At 47.8% G+C, this 23125-nt stretch overlaps 1 protein-coding gene and 1 non-coding gene across 5 annotated transcripts in view; one reads left to right on the plus strand and one right to left on the minus strand.

Moving 5' to 3' along the window:
- ACOT7 (acyl-CoA thioesterase 7) overlaps nucleotides 1-23125 on the plus strand; it is a 108276-nt gene that overhangs the window by 8666 nt on the left and 76485 nt on the right. Inside the window, exon 1 of one of the 4 annotated variants that reach the window (XM_005217080.3) lies at nucleotides 9517-9704. Coding sequence (XP_005217137.1) covers nucleotides 9532-9704 — 173 coding nt within the window. The 5' untranslated portion in view covers nucleotides 9517-9531. 4 annotated transcript variants of the gene reach the window in all.
- Nucleotides 439-511, minus strand: TRNAE-UUC (transfer RNA glutamic acid (anticodon UUC)). Its single transcript has one exon. It is a non-coding gene; the product is annotated as a tRNA-Glu (tRNA).

Raw genomic sequence — 23125 nt, forward strand, 5'->3', positions numbered from 1 at the left:
TTTCAAAAGTGAACTGTAGGTGATTTTATGGTACACACATTGTACCTCAGTAAAGGTTATTACTATTTTTTAAAAAGCCATAACTACAATGCAATTACCTCACCTTAAGAAAAAAAAAGGGGAATTCTCTGGCAGTCCATTGGTGAGGTTCTGCATGCTATGAAGTGCAGTCAAAAAGAAAAGTGTTCACAACTGCAGATTTCAAAACGTTTTGAATGTAGCTGAGGAAACTTGAGCACTTACTTGATATTTAGTGCTATTGAGAGGATCTCCTTTCTGCTTGTTAAATGGGATGCTGCCAAATTCACAAGCTGTTGAGTAAAGCCAATTAGAAAAAGTTATATTAATGAATTTGTATTGTTTTAGGTGGGTAATTGTTTTGTGGTTCTGTTTTTATTTTTATTCTTTGGCCCTGTGGCATGGCTTGTGGGATCTTAGTTCCCTGACCAGGGATTGAACCTGGGGCCTTGGCAGTGAAAGTGCCAAATCCTAACCATTGAACTGCCAGAGAATTCCTGTAGTCTGGTTTTAAAACAGAGTCTTCATCTCTTGGAGGAAATGCTGAGATATTTACAAATGCCAACCTGTGCCCTCTGAGATTTCTTTCAGTCTTGTTACCAAGTCCAAGCTCGCTCTGCTCATCACACAATAGGCCAGTGAATTCGAGAGATGAGGTGTTGAGGCAAGGAAAATGACTGTATTCGGAAAGCCAGCTGACCGAGAAGATGGCAGGCTAGCGCCTCAAAATAACCATCTTCTTGGGGTCTGGATGTAGGTTCTTTTATACATCAGAGAGAAAGAAACAAGGAGGAACTAAAGTCAAAAGGCAGAATGGAGAAGGAGGTGCAGTGGGGAAGTAAAGTGAAAGGGTCTTCAGTCTTATAAAACATCTCCAAGGGAATGGCCAGCCTTAGAAGGGGTGTGTTAATCTCTTCTATTCACAGCTTGTTACTGTTCAGTCTTTCAGTTGTGTGGACTCTTTGTGACCCCATGGACTGTAGTACACCAGGCCTCCCTGTCCATCACCAGCTCCCAAAGCTTGCTCAAACTCATGTCCATTGAGTTGATGATGCCATTCAACCGTCTCATCCTCTGTCGTCCCCTTCTCCTGCCTTCAATCTTTCCCAGCATCAGGGTCTTTTATAAAGCATTGGCTCTTCACATCAGGTGGCCAAAGTATTGGAGTTTCAGCTGCAGCATCAGTCCTTCTAATGAATATTCAGGATTGATTTCCTTTAGGATCGACTGGTTTGGTCTGGGACAAACTATCTCTCCAGAAGCTGAACAAAGCCTCCTTAGTTTACAGTCAAGCAGAGGGGCAGGGTCTTCCAGGCCCGCCGTTAAGTATGATTATAATAACAAAAGCAATGGAAAGCAAGTCAAAAAAACAGTTGCACTGTGGAGTCAAAATAGGCTTCTTCCCTGCATCAGTCACACCTGGAAGCCGGAGGGGAGCCAGAGCCCACCTTTTGAAGCTGTTTGGTGGGGACTTTGGAACCTACTGCCTTCTCTCTACTGGGGAAAGCCTCTTAATGTTGTCCACATTAAAGAATAAGAAAGTGAAAGTGAAGTCGCTCAGTTGTGTCCGACTCTTTGCGACCCGTGGACTGTACTGTAGCCCACCAAACTCCTCCGTCCACGGGATTCTCCAGGCAAGAATACTGGAGTGGGTTGCCATTTCCTTCTCCAGGAGATCTTCCCGACCCAGGGATCTGTCACGCGAGTGTATGTTCCTCGGTTCTTTGTCTTGTCACAACAAAGGATTTGGAGCAACGGACATTGAAGCGCTCGGCGCGCATAGCTCTCGGGTCTTGGACAAACCGTGCTACAGCTCTATTTTATTTAGAAGATAGCAGGAGAGAGAGAGAGAGAGAGAAAGAAAAGAGCGCAGGCACACGGGAGAGAGAGTCCATGAGAAAGTGATTTGGCTCCTCCTTTTATATGTTTTTTTCCTCCACCTGGGCCTGCCCTATGTAAATTGGGCTTAGCCAGGAGTGCTGTTTGTTCTGCCTGAAGTCTTCACTCTGGTCCTCGGACCTTCCTTGTCTTTTAGCCACCACCATTTTGGACTCCTTTTCCCTATTCTACTTACCTAACATTCCCCCCTCAAGAGATGGGAGGCCCAATTCTTTGGGAATAGGGGCGTTGAGGTAGTCCTTATAGCGGTGTCCAAGGGCGTGTGATGTTTTCCGTGGTCGGCTGTAGTTTTGTACCTTTGTTGAACTGGCACTGCATGTTGTAGCTGTTTGACCCGGGCAGAGACAAAACAGGTTAGACAACTGACAGTACATGGAATAATCATAAGCATCATCAATATAGCATAACAAGGACTAGTAGGGACATTGGTCAATTTTAAATTCACATCGCCACGATAGCTCAAGTCCCTCCTTGTTCAGGGATCAGAAGATATATCTCCTGTCTGTCTTGGAGTACAGTCTCTGTCAAGCTGTGTTGGCTCCTTAGAGTTATCCTGAGAAATCTTATCCCCAGAAACCAGATTTTAGGGGTGTTCATTAGAATGGCACTCACTGGTAGTTCTGAATAGGTATCTGAAATCTCCCAGGGGCTCACAGGTGTATTGAGTGTCCTCTTCTGTTTTTTTCCATGGTTTGACTCGTGAGTAGTGAATCCAGGAGTCATGTCCTGGTACCTTGACTATGGGGGTAGAAAGTATTACAGGGTAGGGGCCCTTCCATGTGGGCTGGAGTTGAGCCTTTGGGGACCCATCTTTCCAGATTTTAATTAGGACTTGAGTTCCTGGAGCATATAGTGGTGACTCTTTAGAATCTTTTGGGTCCTGGTTCATACCCCACAAGCGTATACCCTGTTGGAATTGCCCAATGGCTATGGTATAAGACTGGAGGGTCTGAACCTCTGGATCTAGGAAGAGGTCATTGACATAAACAGAAGGTCTCCCATATAGCATCTCATAAGGACTAAGACCAGCCTGTTCCTTAGGGGCAATGCGGGTGTGGAGGAGAGCTATTGGTAAAGCCTCCTTCCATCCCAGGGAGGTCTCCTGGGTTATCTTTTTTATCGCTGATTTTAAGAATTGATTGGCTCTTTCTACTTTTCCTGAAGATTGAGGCCTCCAGGCACAATGGAGATAATAAGTAATGCCCAATGCTTTCGAGACTCCTTGGGTGACCTTAGAAGTAAATGATGTCCCATTGTCACTTTGTAATGACCTGGGCAGACCAAATCTTGGAATGATTTCATGGAGCAGGTTTTTTTTTACCACCTCCTCAGCCTTCTCAGTCCGGGTGGGAAAGCCTTCAATCCATCCTGTGAATGTATCTATCATAACTAATAGGTACTTATACCCTTGAGAAACTGGCATCTGGGTGAAGTCCATCTGCCAGTCCTCTCCTGGGTAGGCCCCACATCGTTGGATGGGCTGGGCCAGCTCGGGTCTTCGAGCTCCTTGGGGGTTGTTTAATTGGCAAGTGGGACAAGAGGAGACCACCTGTATTATAGTTGTTTGGAAGCCTGTTCCTCTGAAGGACCTTTCTAGTAATCTTTGGAGGGCCTTTTCTCCTAAATGAGTAGTGGCATGTAAGGAGTTAACCAACTTCCATTGGAGGTTTCCAGGCAGAAAAAGGAGTCCCTCCTTTTGGAACCACCCCATATGATCTTCTTGAAAGCCCTCGCTCTTAGCTTTAAGAGTCTCACCTTCAGTATATGAAGGAGTTTCTGGCAAATTAGTCTGTGGAACTAAGGTGGCAATCCCTATTAGGTCATGGTTCTGTAATGCTGCTCTCCTAGCTGCCTGATCAGCTGCTTGGTTCCCTCGTGCCACTTCCGTGTTCCCTTTTTGGTGTCCTTTACAGTGGGAGACTGAAACCTCAGTGGGCAGATGGACTTCCTCCAAGAGTCGAAGAATCTGATCACCATATTTGATTGGGGACCCTCGGGTGGTCAAGGGGCCCCTTTCTTTCCAAACAGCCGCATGTGCATGTAGCACCAGAAAGGCATACTTGAAGTCAGTGTAAATGGCTATTCTTTTTCCTTTTCCCAGCTCTAAAGCTCGAGTCAGGGCTATGAGCTCAGCTAATTGGGCTGAAGTACCTGGTGGCAGAGGCTTAGCCTCTAGGTCTCAAAATTGGAAACTACTGCATACCCGGCTCTTCTTTTTCCATCCACGACAAAGCTGCTTCCATCAGTGTACCAGATTTCCTCAGGATTGGTCAGAGGATCTTCTGACAAACCCTCTCGGGGTTTTGTCCAGTGGTCCAAGGTTTCTAGACAAGAGTGAAATGGGAGACAACCCTCGGGGGTAGGTAGGAGGGTGGCTGGGTTAAGAACCTCACAAGGGGATATAGTGAGGCCTGGATTTTCCATCAGCATTACTTGATATCTGAGGATTCTTTGATCAGACATCCATAAATGGTCTCTCCCATTTAGGAGTTGTTTTACTTGGTGGCTGGTAAAAATAGTTAGTTTGTCCCCAAAGGAGAGTTTTAAAGCATCTTCTATCATGATCGCAATAGCTGCAAGATTTCGAAGGCAGGGGGGCCAACCTTGGGAAGTTGGATTGAGCCTCTTGGATAAGTAAGCTACAGGCTGGGGCTCAGATCCCAGCCTTTGAGTTAACACTCCCAAGGCTATTCCCTCCCTTTCATGGACATAAAGTTGGAATGCTTTTTCTGGGTCTGGCAACCTCAAGGCAGGTGCCTGAGTTAAGGCCTGTTTTAGTGTAGCCTCTGCCTCCTTTTGAGGAGTTCCCCACATCAGTGGGATTGAATCATCTCGTCCCTTTAAGCTTTCATATAAGGGCTGGGCAATTAGACCATAGTTGGGTATCCAGATTCTACAATAACCAGTTAGCCCCAGGAAAGCTCGCAATTGTTTTCGAGTCGTGGGGGAGGGCAACTGGAGGATTCCTTGTACCCAATCAGAGGACAGCCTCCTGGGCCCGTGTGTAATCTGAACTCCCAGGTAAGTGACCTTTGTCTCGACTAGCACGGGAGACTTTATATCCCCTTTCTGCCAAGAAGTTTAGAACCTGAATTGCATGTTGTTGGGCACTTTTCTCATCTGGAGAGCAGATTAGTAGGTCATCTACGTATTGTAATATTTTCCCATTAGGTCCCAGGTCCAGATCTAGGAGATCCTGGCTAAGGGCCTGTCCAAACAGGTGGGGGCTATCTCTGAAGCCCTGAGGTAATACTGTCCAAGTCATCTGTTGGTGTTTTTCTCCTGGGGCCTCCCACTCAAAGGCAAAAAGGTATTGGGATTCTTTAGCCAGTGATATGCAAAAAAATGCATCTTTGAGATCCAAGACTGTAAACCATTTGGCACTGGGTGGGATTTCTCCCAAGATTACATAGGGATTGGGTACTGTGGGATGGAGGGGGACTACAGCTTCATTTATGATCCGGAGATCTTGAACCATTCGCCAGGTTCCATCTTTTTTCTTTACTGAGAGGATTGGGGTGTTACATGGCGAACTGGTAGGGACCAATAGCCCACAAGCAAGGAATTTATTTATTAAAGGCTGTAGTCCCTCCCGAGCCTCTCTTTTGAGAGGATATTGTTTCTGGTTAGGAAACCGAGTGGGATCTCCGAGGACAATGATGACCGGTTCAGCTTGGTAGGCTTGTCCAGGAATCCCCTGATCCCACACCTGGGGGTTAATTTTGTCTTCCCATAGTTTTTGGTCCCTCTCTATTGAAGGTGTAATGGGTTCTTCAGTAGTAACCAGGAGCTGCAGAGCTCTAGGGGCTGAAGAACTTCCCATCACAAGGGTGGTCCCCAGTTTAGTGAGTATATCTCTTCCCAATAAGGGGGTAGGACACTCAGGGACCACCAGAAACTGGTGAGAAAATATTTGTCCATCCCAGCAACAAAGAAGTGCTCGGGTGAATCTTTTAGTAGTTGCTTTTCCTGTAGCACCCAAAATGGTACAGGTTTTGGAGGAGAAGGCTCTGGAGTAGGAGATCAAGACAGAGTAGGTAGCTCCTGTGTCAACCAAGAAATCCTCGGACCTACCTGCCACATCCAGTTGCACCCTTGGCTCCAGCCCCGTGATGGTTATCTGTGACAGGCGGGCTGGCTGGAGCGGGCCCGCTTCAGTGCTCTTGAACCATCATGAGGGTAGGCTTGGCGCTTGACCTTGAGGCTCTTGGGTCCTGAGGGCAGAGTGCTGCCCAGTGTCCCAGTTGATGGCATTTGTGGCAAGCCATTCTAGGAGACTTGTCCAAAGCCATTCTTTGGCCCAATGCCCCGCCTGTCTACAGATCAGGCATTTGTCTCGTGCCTTGTCCCTCAAGGACTTGGGGTTTGCCATAGGGCTTCTCTGGAGGGCGGCCAGCATCTGGGCATGCCTTGTCTCTTTCTTTCTCTCCTTCTTCTGGGCCTTGGCCTCCTCCTGTTCCCTGTTATAAAAGGTATTGGTAGCTGTCTGGACCATCTCATCTAAAGAGGCAGCAGGGTCCTGCTACTGTAGCTGCTGTAACTTATTTCTGATATCTGATGCACACTGGGACAGGAATTTGTCCTTTAAAATCACCCGTCCCTCGTAAGAGTCTAAGTCCAGGTTGGTAAACTTTTGGAGTGCCTCTTTTAGCCTCTCCAGAAAGGCAATGGGGTTCTCATTGGGCTCCTGAGTTATTGCTAAGACTGGGCACAGTCCCACAAGTAATAGGCTTCTTTATGTTTCCATGGGTGGACTTCCTTAGGGGTAAGTCTTTCTAAAGCTTATCCTACCCAGAACTGTTACAACCTGAGAGCCAGGCGTCCCCAGGTCAGGGTGCAGATCCCGAGGCAGGCTGAGGCGTGACAGCCTCCTAGAGATCGAATCCCCCGGCAGGTCGAGGCGTGATGGCCTCCCGAGGATTGGGTCCCTGGGCAGGTCGAGGCGTGACGACCTCCTGGGACCCCCCAGACTGGAGTTTGGGTGTCCCCAAGATCTCCAGTGTGACCAGTATTGGGTAGGATTAGGGGGTTGGATATTATAGAGTATTTCCTTCCCAAGGCCACCTATTTTCTGGTTGTCTCTTCAGAAGATTGTAGAGGCAACCTTGTGGGTCTGGATGGGGCTTAGGAAAAGAGCATGAAACAGGATGGAAGGGGGCAAAGCACAACCTTTGAAAGAATGACATAGCACAAGGGTATAATGTAAACCAATTAGAATCAGTTGGGTCCAAGATGACAAGTCAAATTCAAGTAAACCTTAATCCCCAATCTATAAGGCAACAGACACACCCAGAGGTGGCAGGACAGCTCCAAGGCACAAGGTCAGAAGAGGGAGGAGTGGGTGGTTCCCCTATGGCTGGGATGATCCCCTCACAAAACCTAGCCAGGCCTAATACCATGGCCTTGCCCTCGGTTCACACCCTGAAGGGTGGCTTCTCTCTGGGTCCTAACAAATCCACTTCTTATCGCTTTGTATCTCAATGAATTTTTACAGTGAGACATCAGAGCCTGAGTTTCTTTAGTTTTGGCCGGGCTTGAGTCCCGGGAGAGAGCTGAAGGACAGGAGGAAAAAGCAGTAGGAAAAATGTGCCAAGGAATCCCCTACATAGCCCACTGGAAGATTTGCTAAATATCTGACCAGTGCTCGCAGTTTCATTGGTCTGATCCTTGGCACAGAGAAGAGAAAGGACAGAAGAACCCCCACCGGCTTGGGTAACAGCTACTGGGGCTCAGCAGATAGCGCCTTTGGGACATGCTGAGGAATAGCCTCTCCAGAGTCCCTCAATTGTGCCCCTGCCACCCGCCTGTTTGCGGGAGGTTCGAGGAAACAAGAAACGAGAGATTGTACAGGTCCCTCCAGCCATAGGAGCGAGGACCTCTTACCTTAACTGGAGGTCTCCTGGAATCTGAGACTGGGCCGCGTGAGCTTTCTGCTGAGTTCATTTTTCGCTGTCCTGGTTTCCAGCACGATGGGCTTTCCCCAGCACTGGGTTTCTTCACCTTCCGCTTCTAGCGTGGGAGCTTCGCTGAGTTGGGCTCCTGTTGTGCTTGGCCTCTTCCACGCAGAGGTTGTTTCAGCCAGCTTATATCCGAGTCACGGCAGCATAGATGTCACACAAGGAGCGCAGGCACGCGGGAAAGAGAGTCCGTGAGAAAGCGCTTTGGCTCCTCCTTTTATATGTTTTTTCCCTCCACCTGGGCCTGCCCTATGTAAATTGGGCTTAGCCAGGAGTGCTGTTTGTTCTGCCTGAAGTCTTCACTCGGTCCTCGGACCTTCCTTGTCTTTTAGCCACCGCCATTTTGGACTCCTTTTCCCTATTCTACCTACCTAACATACCTACCTAACAGATTGAACCCAGGTCTCTCACGTTGCAGGCAGACGCTTTAACCTCTGCGCCACCAGGGAAGCCCTTAAATATAAGAATACAGTTTCTCAGAAAACCTCCTATAGAGACACAGAACTTCAGATCCAAGTACTAACATCAAAGATTTCAAAAGGAGGGAAGGAAGCCAGGTTGAAAGAAGAAGGGGGAGGAGGCGGGAGAGGGGGGGCGAAAGGGGTGGCCTTACAGACGTCTCCTGCCACCTACAGATACCCAGGTGTTACGGGACTTTTCCCTGGGCCCCCAGAGAAGGGAGGACTGGAACTCCACCCTACCAGAAATCAGACCAGACCAGACCAGAACCAGAATTCGAGTGCTCTGCCAAGAGGAGGTGATCAGTCTCCAATCCTCAGCTCAGGCTGAGGGCCCTTCAACCAGATTCCTGCATCCAGGACCGGGGGACTAGAAAAACGAAGGATAGGAAGGGTTAAGGAGAGGAAAGAGAGAGGGAAGGGGAGAGAGGTCAATAAAGTCTCTTGTTCCTTACTGGTCAAGGAGGGACTTTTCCTGGTGGTCCTGTGGTTAAGAATTCGTCTGCCAATGCAGGGTACACGGGTTCCATCCCTGGTCCAGGAAGATCCCACATGCCACAACTAAGACCCAGCATAGCCAAAGAAAAAGTAGTAAAAAGGAGTCACAGCTCCACCCTCTGCTTCTTGGGAGTCGGGGCAGGGAACGTGTGTCTTCCTTGGCTCTAGAGCCTCACATGGCGACCATGAACTTCCGCCCTGCGGTGGTGGCGTCTTGCTCACCTGAGCGGTCTCTGGACCCAGCCTTCTCTGGACCCAGCCTTCGTGTCCACCTGCTGTGCGGAGGCCCTTCCAGCGGGCGGGGGCGCGGGCGGGGGCTGGGGCTGCTCCTGCTTGTCTGCCTGCCTGCCTGACTGATGGTCCTGGAGGCTGAACCTTCGTGGGCGCGGTTTACAGCCCCACCCATTTCCTCCAGTCCCACCACGCTGTGATCCTGTGGATACCTTTATTCTTCGTTTGCTCATCAGAGAGCCCAGCTCAGTGACTTCATGCTGGGTCACAGATGTATCTTGGGCCCTGCAGCCTGTGAGAGCCACGGCAGCTGCCAGCTGCGTGGAGGAGGGGCCATCCCGGGAGTAGGCGCTCCGGGAGTGCGAAAGTTGCAGCATTTCTGAGCACTGGGGGGGTACCCTGAAGGTAGAGAGGCGGGGGCTAAACCCGGTGCCGGCTCAGGGTAAACAGTCTGGGCCGCTTTCTGCAGGATGAGGCTGCTCACCCGGGCTCTCTGCCTCTGTGCGCTGGGCAGGCAGGCCGCCTTCAGGAGGCCAGTCACTGCCCAGGAGTGGTGCCTGAGGCCCGGGCAGAGGTGCTGGGCTTCCATCCAGGCTGTTGGAACTAGATCTGCTCTGTCGTCTAAATTTGGTGTCATTACAAGGTAGGATGACAGGGACGTTGTGTGCCCTGACCCATGCTAGGCCTTTGGTGTCCAGCCCAGGCCATGTGACTCAGGATTTCTTGGTTAAGTGTTTGGAGTGGACAGTGGGTGCTGGGTGTTGTGAACTGCGTGTTTTGTGGGATTGAGCATGCCCCTCTGTGTATGCATCCTCAGTGGAGACCTGGCATCTTTTTCCTCAGGGACCCCACTCGGCTTTGTTGGAGGAGGTGGGCTTTGAGAGCTTGGGATGAGCATGGAGCTCAGAGCACCCTGAGATCGGAGCAGGCTGCTGTACTGGCAGGTCTCTGCCTGTGCTCAGGCTGCCAAAGGGGGCTGCCGGTGTCTGCTCTTCTCCCCTACTCTCCCCTCATTGAGCTGGGATTTTTTTTTTTTGGACTTGTTGAGGGAGGCTGGGGTAGCTGTCCTCATGTGACTGGCTAATCCTCTGGCAATGTAGTGAACTTGGGAGAAACCTCCTCCAGTGGGCGGATTCTGGTCCTTTGTACCAGCTTTATTGAGTTGTAATTTGCATCCCATTGATGCGTCATCCATTGAAGTATGCAGTTCAGTGGCTTTTTGAACATCCAGAGTTGGGCAGTCATCACTGCCACCAATTTAGAACATTTTTGTGACCTCTTTGAGAAAAGCCATTTCTCTCCATTCCCCCTAATCCATTTTCCTTCTCTATAGATCTCCTTGTTCTCAACATTTCATGTCACTGAAGCCAAGTGATGTGGTCTTTGTGTCTGGTTTCTTTCACTCAGCACCATGTTTTCAATGTTCATCTGTGTTGTCACACATGTCAGTGCTTCCTTCATAATACTCCACTTATGCATACGTACCACCTTGTTTAAGACTTCCCTTGTGGCTCAGACGGTAAAGCATCTGCCTACAATGCGGGAGACCTGGGTTCGATTCCTGGGTTGGGAAGATCCTCTGGAGAAGAAAATGGCAACCCACTCCAGTACTCTTGCCCGGAAAATCCCATGGATGGAAAAGCCTGGTAGGCTACAGTCTGTGGAGTCACAAAGAGTTGGACACAACTAAGAGACTTTACCTTACCTTACCTTACCACCTTGTTTATCCGTTCATCAGCTGATGCATATCAGTGTCTCCAGCTTTTTGGCCTTTATGTGGACATATGTTTTTATTTCTCTTGGGTGGCATCATAAGAAATGTGTATTTGGTTTTTGTTCCTAGGTCTTGGCACAGAGCTCCTAAAACCCTTAACATTCCCTGTGTGGTAGTGAAAGGTTGTTGCTGAACCACTAAAAGATGCCGGGATTCTTGGCCTCTGGAGGAGAAGAATTCAGTCCAGGGCCAGAGGCTTGATCGCTCAGAGCTTTTGTATAATAAAGTTTTATTAAAGTATAAAGGAGATAGGCATCAGAAGGGGGCAGAAAGAGTACCCCCTTGCTAGTGTTAGCAATGGAGTTATATACTCTACAATTAGTCATTACAATGAATCAGAAGAATATCTGGAGGTTGTAAAGACCTTTGCAGACCTACTCCCATAATTTACATTTTAAGATAACAGGATTAGCTAGAAGGTTTTTTCCAGAGACTGTCCTCAAGCAGGATACATTATTGTTATATAATCCTAAGGAATGTAGAGGGGAAAAAGTTTGTCCTTTCTTTCTCCTTGAGAATTCCAGAACCCTCTCTCCTTGGGGACCCCTAGACTTCTTATCAACCTGCCTAGGAATTGACTCTCTCCGTAGGGTGGATGGGAATGTTTTTTATCCTCCTGGCAAGTTCCTAAAACCCTTGGGAAAATGTTGGAAAACCTTGGATAGAGCATCTTCTGTATGCTAAGGAGATGACTAGTGCTTGGTGGCCCAGAGATAGCAGTTTTAGGAAGGGGCTGATCTTTGGAATGACTTTGGCAGCATTGGAGGGGTGGGACTTTTAGCCCCACCCAAGACCTGGGGGTTGGAGGAGAGGGCTTTGGGGTAAGTTAGTCACTAGAGAGTAATCAGTTCAACTCAGTATGTAGTTATGTCAGACTATAACCCCATGGACTGCAGCATGCCAGGCTTCCCTGTCCTTCACCAACTTCCAGAGCTTACTCAAACTCGTGTCCATTGAGTTGGTGATGCCATTCAGCCGTCTCATCCTCTGTTGTCCCCTTCTCCTCCTGCCAGCATCAGGGTATTTTCCAGTGAGTCAGTTCTTTTCATCAGGTGGCCAAGTATTGGCCATCAGTCCTTCCAATGCATATTCAGGACTGATTTCCTTTAGGATTGACTGGTTGGCTCTCCTTGCAGTCCAAAGGACTCTCAAGAATCTTCTCCAACACCACAGTTCAAAAGCATCAATTCTTTGGCACTCAGCTTTCTTTATGGTCCACCTCTCACACCCATACATGACTACTGGAAAAACCATAGCTTTGACTAGATGGACTTTTGTTGGCAAAGTAATGTCTCTGCTTTTTAATATGCTCTCTAAGTTTGTCATAGCTCTTTTTCCAAGGAGCAGGCATCTTTTAATTTCATGGCTGCAGTTGCCATCTGCAGTGATTTTGGAGCTAAAGAAAGTAAAGTCTATCACTGTTTCCATTGTTTCCATCTATTTGCCATGAAGTGATGGGACTGGATGCCATGATCTTCATTTTTTGAATGTTAAGCCAGCTTTTTCACTCTCCTTTTTCACCTTTATCAAGAGGCTCTTTAGATCCTCTTTGGCTTTCTGTCATTAAGGTGGTGTCATCTGCATATCTGAGGTTACCAGTTGATATTTCTCCCAGCAATCTTGATTCCAGCTTGTGCTTCATCCAGTATGGCATTTTGCATGATGTACTCTGCATGCTTCCCTGGTGGCTCAGATGGTAAAGCGTCTGCCTACAATGCGGGAGACCCAGGTTTGATCCCTGGGTTGGGAAGATACTCTGGAGAAGGAAATGGCAACCCACTTCTGTACTCTTGCCTGGAAAATCCCATGGACGGAGGAGCATTGTAGGCTACAGTCCATGGGGTCACAAAGAGTCGGACACGACTGAGTGACTTTACTCTGCATATAAGTTAAATAAGCAGGGTGACAATATACAGTCTTGACGTATTCCTTTCCCAATTTTGAACCAGTCCATTGTTCCGTGTCCCGTTCTAACTGTTGCTTCTTGACCTGCATACAGATTTCTCAGGAGGCAGGTCAGGTGGTCTGGTATTCCCATCTCTTGAAGAATTTTCCACAGTTTGTTGTGATCCACACAATCAAAGGCTTTAGCATAGTCAATGAAGCAGAAGTAGATGTTTTTCTGAAATTCTCTTGCTTTTTCTATGATCCAGCAGATGTTGGCAGTTTGATCTCTGCTTCCTCTGCCTTTTCTAAGTCCTGCTTGAACATCTGGAAGTTCTTGGTTCACGTACTGTTGAAGCCTACCTTGGAGAATTTTGAGCATTAATTTGCTCGCTTGTGAGATGAGTACAATTGTGGGGGAGTTTGAACATTCTTTGACATTGCCTTTCTTTGGGACTGGAATGAAGACTCACCTTTTCCAGTCCTGTGGCCACTGCTGAGTTTTCCAAATTTGCTGGCATATTGAGTGTAGCACTATCACAGCATCATCTTTTAGGATTTGAAATAGCTCAGCTGGAATTCCATCACTTCCACTAGCTTTGTTCATAGTGATGCTTCCGAAGACCCACCTGACTTTGCATTCCAGAATGTCTGGCTCTAGGTGAGTGATCACACCATCGTGGCTATCTGGGTCATTAAGATCTTTTTGTGCAGTTCTGTGTATTCTTGCCACATCTTCTTAATATCTTCTGCTTCTGTTAGGTTGATACTATTTCTGTCCTTTACTGGAGCATAGTATAGTGTTAATAGCTGAGCCGTATCCTAGTCTTTGCGACCCCATGAACTGTAGCCTGCAAGGCTCCTCTGTCCATGGGATTGTCCAGGCAAGAACTGGAGTGAGTTGCCTTTCTCTTATCCAGGGGATGTTCCTGACCCAGGGATGGAACCTTGGTCTCTGGCGTTGCAGGAAGATTCAATCCTAAAGGAAATCAGCCTTGAATATTCATTGGAAGGACTGATGCTGAAGCTCCAGTACTTTGGCCACCGGATGTGAAGAGGCAAGTCATTGGAAAAGTTCCTGTTGCTGGGAAAGATTGAAGGCAAAAGGAGAAGGGGACAGCAGAGGATGAGATGGTTATATAGCATCACTATCTAATGGACATGAATGGACTCAGTGGACATCAATTTGAGCAAACTCCAGGAGATAGTAGAGGACAGAAGAGCCTCGTGTGCTGTAGTCCATGGGGTTGCAAAGTGACTTAGCAACTGAACAACAACAAACGTAACCCTGAGTCCTGAGTCTTGTGAGGTGCTCCAGCGAACTATCCAGCCTGAGGAGGGGTCACGTGCTCAGTAGTGTCCAACTCTTTGCGACTCCATGGACTGTAGCCCACCAGGCTCCTCTGTCCCTGGGATTTTCCAGACAAGAATACTAGAGTGGGTTGCCATTTCCTCCTCCAGGGGATCTTCCTGATCCAGGGATCGAACTCATGTCTCCTGTGTCTCCTGCATTGGCAGGCAGATTCTTTACCACTGAGCCTTTGGGGAAGCCCTAGGAGGGGTCAGGAATGAATCCAATTGTAGTGCGTCTGGCTAATGGCCAAGAGTTGGAGAAATGGCTGGTGTGAGGAACAACCCCATCCAGTTGATGTCAGAAGTGGTGTGAGTGAAAACAGCTCAGTAGTTCCATTTTTGGGTCAAAGGATTACTCTGTTTAATCTTTGGAGGTGGTACCAGAGTGTTTTCCAAAGCAGCTGCCTCCTTCTCACTCTCATGGGCTCCACATCCTCGCCAATACTTGCTATATGTAGCCACCTTGGCAGTTGTAAGTGGTGGTTCACTGTGGTTTCAGCCTGTCGCCACCCTGGCGGTTGTACAGTGGTGGTTCACTGAGGTTTCAGTGGGGATCTCCCTGATGATTAGTGATACTCCCTTGGGCTCAGTGGTAAGGAACCTGTCTGCCAACTCAGGAGACTGGGGTTTGATCCCTGGATTGGAAGATCCCCAGGAGAAGGGAATGGCAACCCACTCCAATATTCTTGCCCGGGAGATCCTATGGACAGAGGTGCCTGGCGGGCTACAGTCCATGGAATGGCAAAGAGTCGGACATGACTGAGCACGCACACACATTTTTCCATGCACTTATCAGCCATTTGTACATTTAGAGAATTGTCTATTCAGGTCTGTTGCCTGTGTTTTCAGTTGGCTTGTGTTTTTATTATTGAGTTGTAGGCGTCTCTTCTGTATTTTTTTTTTTTTGGCTGTGCTGCGTTGTCTGGTAGGATCTTAGTTCCTTTCCTGACCAGGAATTGAACCTGGGCCCTGGGCCGTGAAAGCACACAGTCCTAAACACTGGACTGCAGGGAAGTCCCTCCTTCTGTATCCAGATACAGATCCCTTCTCAAGTGTATGGGTTGCAGAGGTTTGCTTCCGTTCGGTGGGTTGTCTTTTCACTTTTGATTATTATCTCTTGAAGCATAGAAGCTTTACAGTTTTGCTGTTTCTCCTTGTTGCTGCTTGTGCTTCTGTTGTCCTCTCTAGGAGGGCACTGCCAAACCCGAGTCCCAGAGCTTCCCTGTGTTTTTCTCTGAAGCGTTTTACGGTTTTGGCTCTTACATTAGGGCTTGGACCTTTTTCCATTTCTTCCTCAGAGACGGTGTGAGGTAAGGATCCAGTTTAATTCTTCTGCCTGTGGAAATCCCTTTTCATAGACTGAGAGATAGGTGCCGAGTGGCCGGGTTACTGGTCAAGGTCACAGGCTGATGAGTGGTGTGCTGAAACCACAAACCTCCTGACTGTTCTTCGCCTGCGGCTTCTTCCAGCTTCTCCCAGCTTGCTCTGAACTCTGTTTCCCAGGTTCATTGATCCCTGACCCAGAAATCCATGAGCCACAGTACAGGGCCTGCCCTGTGGGACGTGGTGTAGACATTACCGTGCATCAGTTCCTTGAGAAGAGGACAGTCTGTATGTGATCTGTGTATGAGGTCTCTGAGGTCTGTGTCCCTCTGTTCCCACTCGCCTCCCTGAGCGCTACCCTGCCCCCACTGGCTTTTCTACCCCTTCCTCCAGGCCCCCCTCTCTCCCTTCTCTGGGTTGTTCTGTGACTTCAGCCTGTCCCGTGGCAGGGGCTGCTCTTTCTGTCCAGGCCTCCCAAGTGGCAGGTCTCTGCTGGGGACCTTCCCAGGGCCAGGCCACACAACCCAGACCTCTTGGTGCCCTATCTGACCCCTCAGGGCACAGAGGTTCAGGTTTGTGGCAGGCCAGGGGCCAGCTGGCATGACTGGCCGTCTAAGCCATGTTTCAGACGTTGAGAGTTGGAAGGTGAAAAGACAACCCTCAGAATGGGAGGAAATAATAGCAGATGAAACCACTGACAAAGGGTTAATCTCCCAAATATACAAGCAGTTCATACAGCTCAATACCAGAAAAACCAACAGCCCAATCAAAAATTGGGCTGAAGATCTAAACAAACATTTCTCCAAAGAAGACATGCAAATGGCTAATAAACATATGAAAAGATGCTTAGCATCACTCATTATTAGCGAAATACAGATCAAAATTACAGTGAGATATCACCTCACACCTGTCATTATGGCCGTCATCAAAAAATCTACAAACAATAAATGCTGGTGAGAATGTGGAGAAAAGGGAACCCTCTTGCACTGTTGGTGGGAATGTAAATTGATACAGTCACTGTGGAATACTGTATGGAAAGTGCTTAAAAAACTAGGCATAGAAGTATTGTATGACCCAGCAATCTGACTACTGGGCATAAACTCTGAGAATACCATAATTGGAAAAGACACATGAACCCCAAAGTTCACTGCAGTGCTATTTATAATAGCTGGGGCATGGAAGCAACCTAAATGTCCATTGACAGATGAATGGATAAAGAAGCTGTGGTACATATATACAGTGGAATATTACTCAGCCATAAAAAGGAATACATTTAAGTCAATTCTAATGAGGTGGATGGACCTAGACCATTTTATACAGGGTGAAATAAGTCAGAAAGAGGAAAACATGTATCATGTCTTAACACACATATATGGAACCTAGAAAAATGGTACTGATGAACCTGTTTGCAGGGCAGCAGTGGAGATGCAGACACAGAGAACACACTTGTGGACCCAGCGTGGGAAGGAGAGGGTGGGACGAATTGAAAGAGTGACATTGAAACATGTACATTACCATATTTAAAATAGCTAGCCAGTGGGAGTTTGCTGTGTGATGCAGGGAGTTCAAACCTGGTGTTCTGTGACAACCTGAGAGGGGTACAGTGGGGTCGGAGGTGCGAGGGAGGTTTAAGAGGGAGGGGGCACATGTATAACCTGTGGCTGATTCATGTTGATGGATGGCAGAAACTAACACAATATTGTAAAGCAGTTTTCCTCCAATTAAAAAGAAAATAAAAAATAGAAAAAAAGATGGAAAAAACAAAACAAGCAAACCAAAAAAGAAACTTTGAGAGTTGGGAAGCTGCAGGTGGTGGAGTGTCAGAGAAGTCGGAAGATGGGAGGCAGCTGTCAGACTGGGAGTGGACGTGTCCAGGAGAGAAAACTTCCTCAGAGACTAACTGTCCCTCCTCCTGGCTGTGCTGGGAGCAGAGCATGCCACCAGCTATGTGGTTGCAGCCCTATGCCCTGGAGGCAGCATCCACTTCCTGAGCTGACACTTTGTTCCCATCTGCTCCCTGCGTCCCACGTGCTTACTTGCTTAGCTCTCAGCCCCAGCGGACGTAGGAATCATCCTTGCTTTACCGATGGGGAAACTGAGGGCAAGAATGACCTTGAATGACCTTCAGCACAATGGGCACCGGATGCCTCATCACCTGCCCTGACCTGCCTTGATCAGGCTAGATGCTGCTAAAGCGTGGAACTGGTTGATGGAGACAGCCCTAACCTGCCAGCTGCCCTAGAAATGGCTGTTGCTTACTTTTGATTTATAAGTGGGTGCAATTAATTTGTTATTGTTCAGTTGCCAAGTCATGTCCGGCTCTTTGCAACCTCATGGACTGCAGCACAGCTGGCTTCCCTGTCCATCACCATCTGGAGGTTGCCCAAGTTCACGTCCACTGAGTTGGTAATGCCATCCAACCATCTCATCCTCTGTTGCACCCTTCTCCTCTGCCTTCAATCTTTCCTAGCATCAGGGTCTTTTCCAATGAGTCAGTTCTTTGCATCAGGTATCCAGAGTATTGGACTTTAGCTTCAGCATCAGTCCTTCCAATGAGTATTCAGGACTGAGTTCCTTTAGGATTAAAAGGCTCAGGTGTGATTTATCTCCCATACTCAGCATAAGGCCGAGAGCTTCTCTGCACCTCAGGTGCCTAGAGAAAAGTGCACTTCCGGTGCCCCAAAGGCCAGGCTGTTGTGCTCGCTGACCAAGTGCTTGTAAGACTGCCCTGGGGTCTGGGGAGCCTAAGTTTCCCCCCTATAGAATTTTGTGGATACCCGAAGGGCTCCTGGTGTGTATGCCTGTCTGGCATCCAGGAATGGGGGCTGGGGAACACCTGAGGGTAGGGATCTGGTCCCCCCACCAGCTCTGCCCTGTCCTGGTACATTTGGGCCACTGGACCGTGGGGGTGGGTTGTGGGGGGTGGGTATGGGATGGGGGATGGGCCATGCCTCTCCACCTATTCAAAGTCCAGGCTTCAGGTTTCAGCCTCTTCTGGAGCCAACTACATACTCCAGTACCTTCTGGGGATGTATCAGGTGGAAACCTTAGCCTTGTAACTGATCAGGACGAGCTGGGGTGGGGAACATCCTTTGTAGTAAACACCACACTTTTTTGGCTTGTCTTTCTTTGCTGTTCTGATGCTGTGTTCATTCAGGTGTGGCTTTGTGATACTGTGATTTATAATCAGATCAGATCAGATCAATCGCTCAGTCGTGTCCGACTCTTTGCGACCCCATGAATCGCAGCACGCCAGGCCTCCCTGTCCATCACCAACTCCCGGAGTTCACTCAGACTCAACGTCCATCGAGTCAGTGATGCCATCCAGCCATCTCATCCTCTGTCGTCCCCTTCTCCTCCTGCCCCCAATCCCTCCCAGCATCAGAGTCTTTTCCAATGAGTCAACTCTTCCCATGAGGTGGCCAAAGTACTGGAGTTTCAGCTTTAGCATCATTCCTTCCAAAGAAATCCCAGGGCTGATCTTCAGAATGGACTGGTTGGATCTCCTTGCAGTCCAAGGGACTCTCAAGAGTCTTCTCCAACACCACAGTTCAAAAGCATCAATTCTTTGGCGCTCAGCCTTCTTCACAGTCCAACTCTCACATCCATACATGACCACAGAAAAAACCATAGCCTTGACTAGACGGACCTTTTTTGGCAAAGTAATGTCTCAGCTTTTGAATATGCTATCTAGGTTGGTCATAACTTTCCTTCCAAGGAGTAAGCGTCTTTTAATTTCATGGCTGCAGTCACCATCTGTAGTGATTTTGGAGCCCAGAAAAATAAAGTCTGACACTGTTTCCACTGTTTCCCCATCTATTTCCCATGAAGTGGTGGGACCGGATGCCATGATCTTCGTTTTCTGAATGTTGAGCTTTAAGCCAACTTTTTCACTCTCCACTTTGACTTTCATCAAGAGGTCTTTGAGTTCCTCTTCACTTTGTGCCATAAGGGTGGTGTCATCTGCATATCTGAGGTTATTGATATTTCTCCCGGCAATCTTGATTCCAGTTTGTGTTTCTTCCAGTCCAGCATTTCTCGTGATGTACTCTGCATACAAGTTAAATAAACAGGGTGACAATATACAGCCTTGACGAACTCCTTTTCCTATTTGGAACCAGTCTGTTGTTCAATGTCCAGTTCTAACTGTTGCTTCCTGACCTGCATACAAATTTCTCAAGAGGCAGATCAGGTGGTCTGGTATTTCCATCTCTTTCAGAATTTTCCACAGTTTATTGTGATCCACACAGTCAAAGGCTTTGACATAGTCAGTAAAGCAGAAATAGATGTTTTTCTGGAACTCTCTTGCTTTTTCCATGATCCAGCGGATGTTGGCAATTTGATCTCTGGTTCCTCTGCCTTTTCTAAAACAGCTTGAACATCAGGAAGTTCACGGTTTTGTCTACATCCCTGTTTCTGGCAGAGTCTAAAACCCTTGGCATTTCCTAAATGATGGGAGTGATAAAGGTGTCTTAATATTGGTAACAAACCCCTTTCAACCACACCGGAGCTTATGTTAATAAGGTGACTTTCAGAAAGTACCTAAGGGTGGAAGCCAGCCCTGTGATCGTAGGCTTGGAACTTCAATCCCAGCCCCCTGACCTCCAGGGAGGGGAGAGGGGCTGCTGGGTGAATTGGTGATTGAATCAGTGACCAATGATGGGATCAATCAGGCTTTTGTTGTGAAGTCCCCATAAAAGCCCAAAAGGATGGGGTTCAGGGAGCTGGGCTGGAGGACCTGTAGAGATTCAGGTTTGTCCTGAATTTCATCACACCTGGAGAGCAGGTGGATGGTCTGCCTCCCACATGCTTCTGTCCTACCTGTCTCTTCATCTGGCTGATGACTCATATATCCTTTAATGTCCTTTGTAGTAAGATGGTGAGCTCATGAGTGAATGGGTCTCCTGAGTTCTGTGAGCCTCTGCAGCAAATTAATCAAACCCAAGGAGGAGTTTGGTGTAAACTCTGTCTGTAACTGGTCGGTCAGTAACACACATGACAGCCTGGACTTGGGATTGGTGTGGGAAGGTTGGGGGTGGGGTCTGATGCTGTCTCCAGGTTGTTGTTTTTCAGTCGCTCAGTTGTGTCCGACTGTTTGCAACCCCATGGACTACAGCACTCCAGGCTTCCCCATGCTTCACTGTCTCCTGGGGTTTGCTCAAACTCATGTCCATTGAGTCAGTGATGCCATCCAACCATCTTATCCTCTGTTGCTCCCTTTTCCTCCTACCCTCAATCTTTCCCAGCATCAGGGTCTTTTCAAATGAGTCAGTTCTTAACTGGTGGCCAGAATTTTGGAGCTTCAGCTTCAGCATCAGTCCTTCCAATGACTATCCAGGATTGATTTACTTTAGGATTGACTGATTTGATCTCCTTTCAGTCCAGGGAACTCTCAAGAGTCTTCTCTAACACCACAGTTCAAAAGCATCAATTCTTTGGTGGTCAGCTTTCTTTATTGTTCAACTTTCACATCCATACATGACTACTGGAAAAGCCACAACTTTGACTAGATGGACTTCTGTCAGCAAAGTGTTATCTCTGCTTTTTAATATGCTGGGTAGGTTTGTCATAGCTTTTCTTCCAATGACCAAGCGTCTTTGAATTTCATGGCTGCAGTCCCTGTCCACAGTGATTTTGGAGCCCAGGAAAAGAAAATCTGCCACTGTTTCCATTGTTTCCCTGTCTATTTGCAATGAAGTGATGGGATTGGATGCCATGATCTTCATTTTTTGAATGTTGAGTTTTATCAGCGTTTTCACTCTCCTCTTTCATCCTCATCAAGAGGCTTCTTAGTTCCTCTTCGTTTTCTGCCACTAGAGTGGTGTCGTCTGCATATCTGAGGTTGTTATTTCTTCCTTCAATCTTTATTCCAGCTTGTGATTCATCTAGCCTGGCATTTCACATGTTGTACTCTGCATAGAAGTTAAATAAGCAAGTGACAATATACAGCCTTGATGTACTCCTTTCTCAGTTTCGAACCACTCCATTGTTCTATGTCCCATTCCAACTGTTGCTTCTTGACCTGCGTACTGGTTTCTGACCTGTGTCCAGGCAGAGAGTCAGAATCAAGTTGACTTGTAAGACACCCAGCTGGGGTCAGAGAACTGCTTGGTGGTGGGCATAACACCCCCACCCCAACCCTATCCCCATGTCATAATTGGTGACCAGAACTTCAGGCTTGTGTTTGGTACTCAGACTTTTTTTTGCCTTTTTTTTTTTTTTGTTTGGCTGGGAAAATAATTTTGTTTGGAGGAGGGTGGCAGGGGTCCAGCTTCAGAACTCCTGCACTTGCTTCTTGGTGCCTCTGGCCCTGGTGACCTTGAGCATGTGGGTGTTCATGGTCCAGCTCAGTAGCCATACTTACCACCATGACAGTGTTGCTGCTTGGGCATCACTCTGTGGACACTGACCCCTGAAGCAGGGGGACAGGAACTCTTAACAACTAAATGGCTTTTGGTGCCCTGTGGTGTCTAAGGAGACCAGATCCTATTTGATTGTCATTCTGTGCTTCCTATAATGACAGGCTGGTCCCATCTTGTCGTAACAGCGGGGCTCTTAGCCAGCGAGGAGCTGTTCTAAGTGGCCTATGTCATCTGAGAAGTAGTAGGAACAGTCTTCCCTCTTGATTTGTGGGATCTTAGTTCCCTGACCAGGGATTGAACCTTTGCCCTTGGCAGTGAGAGTGAAAAAGTGAGTGTGTTAATCAGTCAGTTGTGTCCAACTCTTTGTGTTTAGCCCGCCATGGACTGTAGCCCGCCAGGCTCCTCTGTCCATGGAATTCTCCAGGCAAGAATACTGGAGTGGGTTGCCATTCCCTTCTCCAGGGGATCTTCCTGACCCAGGAGACCCTGGGTCTCTTGCACTGCAGGCAGAATTTTTACAATCTGAGCCACCAGAGTCCTAATTGCTGGACTGCCAAGGAATTCCTAGTGGGAATAGTCTTATCTCAGCCATAGCAGTGATAATTTTGTGGACTTGATTTTGCTTGTAATTGTTCCCATGTACCTACTAAGTTTTTTGTTGTTATTCAGTTGCTCAGTCATAATCGACTTTTTGCAACCTCATGGACTGCAGCACACTAGGCTTCCTTGTCCTTCACCATCTCCTGAAGTTTGCTCATATTCATGTTCATTGAGTCGATAATGCCATCCAACCATTTCATTCTCTGTCACTCCCTTTTCCTCCTACCTTCAATCTTTCAAAGGGTCAGGGTCTTGTCTAATAAGTCAGCTCTTTGCATCAGGTGGCCAAAATATTGGAGCTTCAGCTTCAGCATCAGTTCTTCCAATGAATATTTAGGGTTGATTTCCTTTAGGATTGACTGGTTTGATCTTGCTGTGCAAGGGACTCTCAAGAGTGTTCTCCAGCACCACAGTTTGAAAGTATCAGTTCTTTGGTGCTCAGCCTTCTTTTTACTTTTGTTTTTAGATAGTTAATGTGGAAGAGAGTGAATTTAATTGCTAATTTTGTAGGAGGTCTCTGCATTCTTCTGCCGTTCCCACACCACGTTGTGTCCCCTCAGTTTAGTGGGAGTTCCTGCCACTCTGCATCCTCGCCAGTGTCTGGCATTGTCACATCGGGGTCTTGGCTGGTAGTGTGAGTGATAGCTTGTCATTTGAGTTTGCGATTCCCTGGTGACCTGTGACACCGGCATCTTTCTCATGTGCCTATTTGCTATCTGTGTGTCTTCATTTATGAGGCGTCCCTTCAGATCTTCTGCTCATTTTCAT

This window comes from Bos taurus, chromosome 16 (genome assembly GCF_002263795.3).
Source record: "Bos taurus isolate L1 Dominette 01449 registration number 42190680 breed Hereford chromosome 16, ARS-UCD2.0, whole genome shotgun sequence".
Taxonomy (NCBI): Eukaryota; Metazoa; Chordata; class Mammalia; order Artiodactyla; family Bovidae; genus Bos; species Bos taurus.